General features: G+C 32.8%; 1 protein-coding gene across 1 annotated transcript; it reads right to left on the bottom strand.

The window, feature by feature from the left end:
• On the bottom strand, positions 1-4106 carry LOC113715683 (glutamate decarboxylase). The gene is made up of 7 exons (XM_027239969.2): positions 3905-4106; positions 3397-3601; positions 2658-2858; positions 2101-2315; positions 1738-1991; positions 1339-1391; positions 1-674 (listed from the first exon to the last, which is right to left on the bottom strand). The coding sequence occupies exons 1-7, from the start codon at positions 3997-3999 to the stop codon at positions 153-155; spliced, it is 1545 nt and encodes a 514-aa protein (XP_027095770.1). The 5' UTR covers positions 4000-4106; the 3' UTR covers positions 1-152.
• Positions 4107-11026: the final 6920 nt, after the last annotated feature.

The following is an 11026-nucleotide window of genomic DNA, read 5'->3' as shown; positions in this document are numbered from 1 at the left end:
GGCACATTAATTTGAAGGAGTAAATTAATTTTAGAATAAGCACAAACAAATTTACAATCTCTTTTGGATTTACCTAATGAATTACACATGTGGTGATCACCCCATGTTACAACATCCAATCTTTCACAAAAGACTTATTCACGAGATGAAATTTAACACACACCATTGGTTTTCCCACCACTTATATGTACTTTTTTTTGAATCCTGTCATGTTTATCTTGCTTCCAATGTATTGAAGTCGTTGGTAGATGCAACGAGCCCTCATGATCATGTCTAGACTCGTGATGCTGATCTTCATCACTTGACTTAACTTCTACGGTAAATGAAATCTTTGGAACAGCATCTGTTGTTTCATCGAGCTCTAGCAATGCACCATTTATATGTGAAACTAACTTCTCAACAAGTTGTCTTCCCAAATCCTCACGAACCACAACCCTGAGGACAGCCATGTGTTCAACATTTGCAGGCATGGTGTAAGCTGGAACAATCCATCCATGGTGTCTCAAGGCTTTTGATAATTCAAAGGCCAAGCTTTTGTTTGTGTCTTTGAATCCGAAGGCAACAAGTGGTAGTCCTCTTTCTTTTGAGATAATGTCAAAACGACCTGTTTGTTTTAGACCATCTACAAGAAGTTTCGCATTTTCCATGCAGTTTCTTATCACTCTTTTGTAGCCCTGCACCAATTTGTCAAAATGTGTGAAATTTTGAGTTCATGTTTTATCAACAGAATTTCAAGAAAGGATTTCATTTATTTATGTAATCAATATTTACTTTTGAGGGACTTAATGGGCACTTTAAAAAGTTGAGATACTATATAGCAAGATGTCATTTACCTTGTAATAATAAAGTATCAAATTCAAAATTATGATGATAATCCATCGCCTGATGTTTTTGGCAATACCATTTTTACAGAATTAAGACACAAATTTTGATGTTTCTCAAAACAAACAAAGGAAAATTTTCCTTGATTATCAAAAATGCAAAATTTTGCAGAGCTTATTCCAACTTAGCTCCTTTAGTTTTATGCATATAAGTGAGTTTGAGATAGGCACAGTTGGCCTTAGGTGCGGTTCGTGCAGTTATTTTATTTTATTTTTCATGATTTGGTGTGCATTCGCATAATTTTATTGTATTTCACGACCATTTAATAAAGTTATGCGAGTATAAATCAAATCAAAAAATACAATAAAGTTATGTAAATATATATATATCAAATCATAAAAAAAAGGTATAATAACCGCACCAATTGCATCTAAGGACAATTGTACTCATCTCAAACCTTATTATATAAGTAACCAATAAGGTGGAGTAACAAAAAATGTTCAGTGCCTAGTTTACCTCAAACCCCATGCGCAGGAATTGATAATATTGCGCCACAATCTGACTGGATCCTGCAAATCCCAAGTTATTCAGTTAGGAGAGGTTTACTAGATTTAAGAGTTGAAAGAAGAACCAAAACAATTGGTCGTTTAAAACCATATGTGTATAAGGTGGAAATAATGCATTAATTATGTGGTCGCTAGAATATTGACATCTCGAATAAATCTTTGTTAATCGCAGTCTACTTTTTTATTGATCGCGCACTTTCGTCATTTGTTTTATCATACAATCTAATACGTAAAAATGATATGATAAAAATGACAGTGAGAGTACGATTAGCATTTTTCCGTGCTTAATTATTGTGATTTATCTTTGACTCATCTATCTTAATCATGTCTCTCTAGTACGTACATGTACCTTTGGAGAAATTGAGGGTGAAGGTTGGTTGATCAGTTCCAAGATAATTTATGTGGAAAACAAGTTCTTCTGGCAAGTCCTCATTGCTCCTCCAAATAACCCAACCAATCCCAGCATAGACAAGGCCATACTTGTGTCCACTTACATTGATGCTTTTAACCAATGGCAGCCTAAAATCCCATTCCAATTCTGGGTATATAAATGGTGCCACAAACCCCCCACTAGCTGCATCTACATGAATTGGCGTATCCCATCTGCAAGAAAAGTCATCAGAAAAGGAAAAGAAATTTAAAAGAAAAATATTTTGTCAAACACATGCTAAGTTATAAGCAGCAAAATATATGGTTAATTATTTGTTACTACCCTGTCCTCTTGTTCTTTTCTGCTAAGAGATCATTCAAAAGCTTGACATCTTCAAATTCTCCTGTCAAGGTGGATCCAAGAATGGCTGCTACACAAATTGTATTTTCATCCACCATCTCTACTGCTTTCTTTGGATCCATCACATAATAACCTTCACTTAGTTTTACTTCTTTCAACTCCACCTCAAAGTATCTTGCAAATTTTTCCCAGCAAACCTGTCCAAAAGCATGATCTTATACACTAAAATACTAAAGAAAAATACATACTACTATATAAATATAATTGACATCCACAATAATTATTGAATTCCAATCAAAATGTCTACGGATGCTCGGTCGAAAAAATCGACTTTTAATAAATGGTATATGACAATAAAAAAAATTAGTGATATCTATCTGCAAATCCAATCAATGATATATTCAAAATATTCTTATAATTTGAAATATAAATGTGCTTGTGATAATTTTTTTACCAAAAAAAAAAAAAAACTCCCATTTTTTAGTCCAATCCAACCTATAATCTTCTGCTGAAAACATAATGAGATACTTGAATGATACCTGCACATTTGCTCCAGTAACAATATTAGGCTTATCAAAAGGCTTTCCTTCTGCTTTCCTTTTGTTCTGCCATTTTTTCTTGAACGCCAGTCCTGCCAACATAATTGCTTCTGATGACCCAACTGTTCCAACTCCAATTGCTTGTTTGTTTGAAGCCAACGGAGCATTTAGAAGGTTTGCAATTATGTTCACACACCGATTCTGCAAAACGTAGTTCATGCTGACTAAGAATTTGGAGAGATTCAAATTAATCCCACCCCTTCTGTACTAGGAAAAAAAATTAAGCAAAAAAGGAATTCGGAAAGAATAACAAAGTACAAAATTTAAATAAAAGAAAAAAAAATTGAATAGCAAATACACTCAATTGACCCAAAAAGGCTATATTTACTCTTTTCACAAAATCACTTAAAAAGGAATTTTGGTGTACCCTCAATAACATTTGCGCATAAATTTCACACAAAAATTCCAATTTAACTCTAATAATCCAAAAGAATAATTTAAAAATATTTTTGATTTTTTAAAAAATATATATATGTCTAACTTTGACAAAGAAAATATGGACCAACTTACATGTATCTATGGTGACCAACTTTGCAAGGCCCCAAAAAGAAATTCAAAAAAAAAAAAAAAAAAAAAAGAGGTGTGCCCATGACAAGTTTAGCTATTTTATGTGCTTCTATATACATATATCTTTTTGTTATCAACTTACATGCCATGTATAATATGATGAATAATTTACCTGTAGCTCTGTGGTAATTGGGTATTCGTCCATGTCTACATAGTTCTTGTTCATAGATTCTATCATTAACTTGTCACATTCTGGTTCCATCCAAGTTGTAACAAACGAGGCTAAATTAAGCCTTGGATTCCCATCTAATTGGAGCTCATCATGGATAATCTGATAAGCAACTTCTTTTGGAATAGTGTTTTCAGGCATTCTATACCTGAAAACAGATAAAACGTACGGCACTTTCATTAGTGCCAATGAAATAGCAACAACAACAATCATTTACTTTGTTCCTTACCAAAAAAAAAAATAAAAAGAAAAAATAAAAGAGAGAAGACAAAATTAAGCAAGAGCAAGTAATTCAAAATTAATAAATAAGTAACGCTCAACAAACAAAACTGGTACTAAATACTCTCAAGAGGTAAAATACAACCTTCCAATAGATGATATTAATGTAAAAAAAAAAAAAAACCCATAAAAATAGAGCAAAATACATATAACATAATTGTTGAAATAGAACCTTGGCATGGGATCTTGAACATATCTAGAGGCAAAGACCGAGCTAATTGCACTAGATGATATTTCTTCTGCTGTTTGAACAACTGATAGCACCATTTTGGACTTTTTTCTTTTCCCTCTAAAAGTTTGAGATGAACTGTTAAGAATTTGCAATGATCCCAATTATATGAAGATAAGGCCAGCAACCACATGATATTGCCAAAAAATTTGTTGTTTACTCTTTGCTTAATTTGTGGGCAATTGCTAAGCAATTGCTTCACCTTTCTGTTTGATGTGATGTTCATATTCTTTGCTTGAAGGTGCATGTAGCTTTGCTTGGCCACCACCAATTGAAGGTGATAATTCTTTTACTCAATCACAATCCAACTCAAACAGAAAAGGAGAAAGGGAAAAAGTCCATTTAATTTCTGGAAGTTGCTGATGCTTTTAAAACTTGATGATCAGATTAAACTAATTTAACTTTTTCATTCTAAATTTTTAATAAAGCTACTGATTGTTACTATGAGTAACTGATCAAGTAGCTGAAGTGAAACTTCTGATGAAGTCCTTTTGTATACATTCTTTTGAGAGAATTAATTGAGGTACTTAAGGACTTTATATCAACAATGTTCATCAAATAAATAGCTTTTCTTCTTCTTCTTCTTCTTCTTCTTTTTTCTTGTAATAAGTTCATCACCTAGACACGATAATATATATCAATACTAGCATATATTATAACTCGCATGATTACAATTAGCTTACAAACGGTGAGATAAACAGTGACATGTAGTTAGATTAAGCAAATAAATATGGGACTTTGAACCCAAACAAGAAAAAAAAAAAAAGCAGAAGAAAAATTCAAAATTCTCAGCATATGGTACAGAAAGCTTAAACACATAAGAACACTCTATGTTTATATTGTTATTTTTAAGAGTTTATATATATATATATATATATATATATATATATATATATATATATATATATATATACACTGTAACGATTTAATGTATATGAGGTAAAATGGTAATTGGAAAATGTGTTTACAAAAAATATAAAAATTTTTCTACAAAAAATTATAATCCAAACAAGGCCTGAGCTTTTAACACATAGATTCTATTTAAACAAAATGACGAGAAATTAATGGGTAAAAACCCATCTTCTAGCTTAGCAAAAAAAAGAATAAAAAACCCCACAATTGAGTTTTCCTTTTGTGTTCTATGCTTAAAGTATGCCTAAGGTTCTGTATAATTGACAAAGATTTGCTTGAACTTTCAAAAAGAATTTCATGCTTCTTTTAATTTCCCTAAAACCCTTTGCATTTTCCAAAGCTGCTATCCATTATTTTGGTAAAAGTTATTTGTTTTATTAAAGAGTAGTAATATACAATTCAAATTGTCAAATTCCACCAACAAAGCCTACATGAATCACGTGCAAGTTGATTTACCATCTATTGTGTTTCGGCTATGTAACGTGCAAAAATCAGATTTTGGGCTGTTTATCATTATTTTTCAAAGTTTGCTGTCATACTTTTTATTTTTATAATTAATCTGGTTACGAGTTTTTTCCAAAGTTACTATTCATAATGAATATTTTAATTATCAACTTACTAATACTACTCATTTGTTATTGTTTTGAAGTTGTTGGATTTTAATTCTTCGGCTCCATAAAAGTTTATGTGACTGTTCAATTTTCTTTTTCATGGTTGTGTGTTTATTTATCCCTGACTTCTTCAGATGAATTTCACTATCAAGCTATAGATACTAATTAAATAACACCCTGATTATTAAAGTCCAGTTTGTTGTGCTGGTTTTTCTATCTATGAAATGACGGATTCCTTTAATTATCTCTCATAATTTTTAGGGGGGTCTATTTGTAATTAGTGTCCTATTATATTTGTTCTTAGTCAATGTTTGAAAGCTACATCAATCTTTTCTTCTTGAATTTTCTGCAATAACAGATTCAGAAGTGATGATCATTGGCGGCATCCATTGAGCCCCTAACATACAATTTGGTTTGAAATTAACTGATCGAATCCTGGATTTTAATTAAATGACTGATCGAATTAGTTGCAAAAGTTGATTTGTCTAATTATGACTTTTAAACAACTAATACAACTATGTTCATTGTTTAAGCAAATAGAACATGACATAAGAAATATCCAAATCCATGCCAAGAAATTGTACATTCTTCTGGTCAAACATTCTATCTTTCCTGCTTCCTCTTGATTGATGGGCAAGGAAAAGCAATTACTTCATCCATGTCTGTCCGATTTGATTTGTCGGATGGCATGAAATATTCTTTGCTTAAAGGTGCAAGGAAAAGCAGATAGGCATTAAAGTTTCCGGTATGTATGTGTTTATTTAATTTAATTATGCATGGCCTGGAAACCATTTCAATGGATACCCAAAAAACCAACTAAAAAATGATAAAAATTAAATGAATTAAAATGAGCAACTTTTTGTTCTTTGTTATATTTCAAGAAGTTAGTCTTAATTGCAAGAATTGTACCTTAGATATATTGTATTATTATCCCATTATCTCTATGTTTATATATATATATATATATATATATATTCTTTTATTAGAGTAAAAAGGATACCAAGACACATCCAAATATAGTAGTAATAAGTTAGAAGTTTGATTACTTTGATACAAATTCTGACATGATATTTTTGTTTTTGTGGATAATGACAAACTGCTGTTAGTATTATTAAGGCACTTTATGGGTGGAAAAGATTCAAAAAGACTAAAATATTGTGAAGTGGTAAAGGATAGCCAATGGGGTGTTTTTTTTTTTATCTTCTCCTTTTTTTTATCAACTTAAATTTATACAAAACAAAAGTTTTTCAATCAAGTGATTCAATGATTTATAGTTGTGAAACAATTAGTGACAATGAAATTGAGCAAAATAAAAAGTTCATAAACATAGAAGCATGAGGTAAAACAAATCAAAAGAAGGAACGAAGGAACGAAGTTGCAACTTGTGACATATCATAATGGGGAGAAAATTTTGGAGAGAAGAAAACCTAATTAGTTCATGCACTTTAATCTTCAAGATATTGAAGAATTTGCCGTGCTAATGGATGACAAAAGTTAGCAATTATTCTTGTTATTATATTATAATTTGTCATACTAGACTTTTAACATTAATTTAAGAATTAATCCGGTGGTGGTTTAAATCAGACCCTCCATCTCAACGTGGCTTTTCTATTGCGGAAAAAAAATGTAGCCGCCAGCGTTCTATTGAGGAAAAATGGTGGCTTTTCCAAAGCGTTTTAGTCAAATTAAGGTTTTAGTAATTGTATTGAAATTAAGTTGTGGTAGTTTTATTATTTACAAATTAATATTTTATTAAAATTTTTTTTCTATTGTAAGACTTGTTTACTAGGTCATCTACAAATAGGAGTGTTATTATTATCATTAATTGAGAAGTGTGATATTTGATAGCTTTATTATTACGTGTAATTAATAATATATTATGGATTTATTCCTCTTTTTTTCACATGCATATACTTATACGTGTGTAAATTGGCTCCTTATTATGTATATTAACTTTATGAAATACTATATGTCCTATATATTTTTGGTGAAATTTTTTGAATTCTACATATATGATCCTTCCTTCAGTACAATTTCACCAAGCTCATTTATATTCATTTGAGAAGAAAGACATTTATTCTTTGTTTTTTTTTTTGTTTTATCAGCAACAATACATTTATATAATTTACTCTATTTTAATTTAAAGGAGAGGAGAACATAAAGAGGCTGTGACAGGACATTTATTCACTACCAAGTTTTTGGAAATTGTACCGTTTCACTCTCAAGGTTCCAAAGTTTCCGCTTCTTTCCCACCGTTCCTGTCTTTGCAGCTGTATTAATCATGACGCAATGATGTAACGCTTTTGCTATCTACTTGTCTTAAAGACGTGACTGACATCAGTGCCTTAACGAAATGGACATTAGTGCATATCTCGGGAGTTGTTTGTTGGTTTTGTTTTGTCTGCTGCTAGTATTTTTTTTTTTTTAATTATAACAAGTATATCTTGGAAGTTGGTTTGCTTGGACTTGAAAATTATATCAAAAGCTTCAATTAACTCAAATAAACTAAATCAATTGTTACCTTTTTTTTTTAATCATTGGATCTTGTAAGTCCCACAGACAACCAAGAGGGGGGGGTGAATTGGTTGATTAAAATCTTAACCAAGTTTATGCATTTTTTTTTTAATGAAAATTTACCTTCCTTTTTAGTAATGATCAACCAAGTAGATTAGAAGACAATAGCAATATTAATCAGAGAAGCAAGTACAGATAAGCAATGAAGATTTTATTAAACAGAAATATAAAATAGAGAAACAAACCAAGTGTCTACCAAGCTTTACCCAAACTTGAAGACCAAACACTAGGAAGAGCAACTTCTCTTTGATGAACGAAGATCAACTAGATGTACAATGGAGGGAGCTCTTCCTCCTTGCCCTAAGCCTCACTTAGTCAAGCTAGGAAGTTTTACAATCACTCAGAAAACCCTCAACAAAGCTACACTAAAGATCCTTTCAACCACAAAAGAAATGCTCAACAGAAATTCACACCACTTTAATACAAATCTGCTTTGGAGACTATTTTCTAGCTAAAATATCTCTTGAGAACTTGTAAACAAAGTGAGCAAAAGTTCCTACTTCGTTCAGACCAGTTTGATTTTAAAGGGATCCAGAAATGGGCTTCATCAATGCTTCCAACGGATAGAAGGCAGCTGAAGAGTCAACTAGCCGTTGGGGCTGTCGGACGTCCGACGATCGAATCATCGTCCGAACCAATCGTCCGATGATAGCCAAGTTGAGGTTCGGACGTCCGATAAGTTCTTTGTCGTCCGACAGCACAGCGTCCGACCTTGGGCCGAGAGCTAGCAAGTTATCTTGGAATTTTTCGGACGTCCGATGCGGTTGATTAGCGTCCGATGGCAAGCGTCCGATCCTTCCGGACGTCCGATGCTTCCATGTGAGCGTCCGACGGTGCTTCCTTCCTGATGTTCTTTATCTTTTCGGACGTCCGACAGTTTCCTTTCGGCCGTCCGACCTGATTGTCCTGTTTTTGCTTCTCATTTTGGTTGTTTTACATTTCATGACATATTTGAACCTGATTCTTGGATAGACAAAAAACACTTGTATTTGAGAAAGGTTAGACAAATATTTCAAAGTATCAAGAATAACAAACTCGACATACTTAAAAGACAATATCTTTGATCGAAAACAAAACAATGACTAAATTCATTCATATTATTCCAATCTTGTTTGCCACATCCAAAGCAACGTAGTCAGGAGATAAACGAACATATGCTTTCTTTGTTCCAACAGACCTGATCAAAGTGTTCACTTTCTTGGTCTGTGTAAACAAACTTTTGTGATCATCAAAACCAAGAATAACATTCTCCCCCTTTTTGATGATGACAAAACAAAAGTTTGAAATGAAATTGATGATTGAAATGAAAACTCCCCCTGTCTTAGTGAATCCTAAAATTTAAAAATTTTGAAAACCTCCCCCTCACTTGGCTGCTCATCCGAGTTAAACAATTAAACATTAAACAATTAAGCATATCAGCCAATCCAAATTTAAACAATCAATCCAACATATCCTAACATCACTAATCATCAATCACCAATCATCACTCAATCCAATCATTATACCATCTCCCCCTTTTTGTCATCCCAAAAGGGCAACAAATCACATCAACATCAACATCCCTTTTTGTCATCCACACAGTCACAAATTTACACAAGTTCACAAATCAACATCCTGGTGACACCATCCAACACATCCATCAAAACAGTACTTAAAATAGACAATCATATTCAATAGACAATCATACAATCCACAAATTCATTACATTCACACAAGCAGAATAGACAATCATTCATCAAAATATTTAGACATTCATCAAAATAGTACTTAAACATCCACCAGATCATACCAAAAGAAACTTAAAATATCCATTACAATACATATTCATTGTTGAATACCACAAACACATAAAAGAGACAAACAGAATGCAAATGTCCTAAATGATGAACTAAGTGGATCCAGGAGTCCTCCGAGAGAGCTGATATTGAGAGAGGTCTTCCTCATCAGTTTCTTCATCATCTTCAGTAGGTTCTTCAATTGGTGCCTTGCCTTTGTCTGATGTGGAAGGGCCATGAGGAGTCACAGGAGTTGATGGATTCGGGTCTGGAACTGATGAACCTGGATCAGTGGTTCGAGGTTCTTTGTCATGTGAGACTTCCTCAACCACAGGTGGAGGAAAAAGAAGGTTCTTTTTATCAAGAAAGGCAGCTTGTTGCTCAGAAGACATGGTGAGCATTAGGCCATGTTCTAGAAGAAGAACATGCTGTTTGAGTTCATGAAGAAGCTCAATTACCTCATTACTGGAAGAGGAAGATGCTTTAGTGGTAGACTTCCTAGGGTGAATGGGTGTGAGTGTGAAGAATCATGTACAGTCTTAGATCTTTGTTCACTAGATGATGCCCCCTTATATGCCCACAGATTATCTTTAAAAATAAGATTTTTCCTTTCAAAATATGCTCTGGTAAAAGCATAAGAAGATGCTTCTTTGGGACAAACACCTAGAATTGGAACTTTGTAAAATTCAAAAATCTTTTGAAGAAACTTCCCATAGGATAGTTTTCTTCGAGAGTCAGTAGCATAGCGAAGTAAAAACTTGCACATGACAAAGCCAAAATCAATCCGAATTTTTTCTCGAAAACAGTAAAAAAGATACAGCTCCATTTTGTTTGCATCAGTTCTATGGCCATCAGTGGGCACAAGCAAGTTTGAAATGATAGAAAAGGCAATCAAATTCACAGGAGCCAAATCATTTAACTTAGCATCAGCAGGTGAAGAAAAACTTCTTTTGAAATAAGTTAACATTTTTGTCCCATCAAAATGATTTGCAGCAGTAGGAAGCTCTTCATAAGAAAAGAAATTAGCAACCTTATCTTTGCACAAACGTTCAATGGTAGTCTTTAAAATGGAATTCACAGTATCAGAATCAAAGATTAGGTCTACCCCATTTACCCTAGACATGATCTCAGTTTGGTCAGTTCCTTTCCTAAGGTTAGCAAAAAATTGATGCAGCATATCAGGATAGTAGACA

Source organism: Coffea arabica, chromosome 11c (genome assembly GCF_036785885.1).
Source record: "Coffea arabica cultivar ET-39 chromosome 11c, Coffea Arabica ET-39 HiFi, whole genome shotgun sequence".
Lineage (NCBI taxonomy): Eukaryota > Viridiplantae > Streptophyta > Magnoliopsida > Gentianales > Rubiaceae > Coffea > Coffea arabica.
The sequence above is the reverse complement of the archived record's forward strand: the minus strand, read 5'-3'. Positions and strand labels throughout refer to the sequence as shown.

Coding starts and splice junctions, on each gene's coding strand:
- LOC113715683 (XM_027239969.2), bottom strand. CDS start 3,999: ATGGTGCTATCAGTTGTTCAAACAGCAGAAGAAATATCATCTAGTGCA. Junction 1,992..2,100: donor GAAAAGAACAAGAGGACAGG/GTAGTAACAAAT, acceptor CTTTTCTTGCAG/ATGGGATACGCCAATTCATG. Junction 1,392..1,737: donor CACCCTCAATTTCTCCAAAG/GTACATGTACGT, acceptor TGGGATTTGCAG/GATCCAGTCAGATTGTGGCG.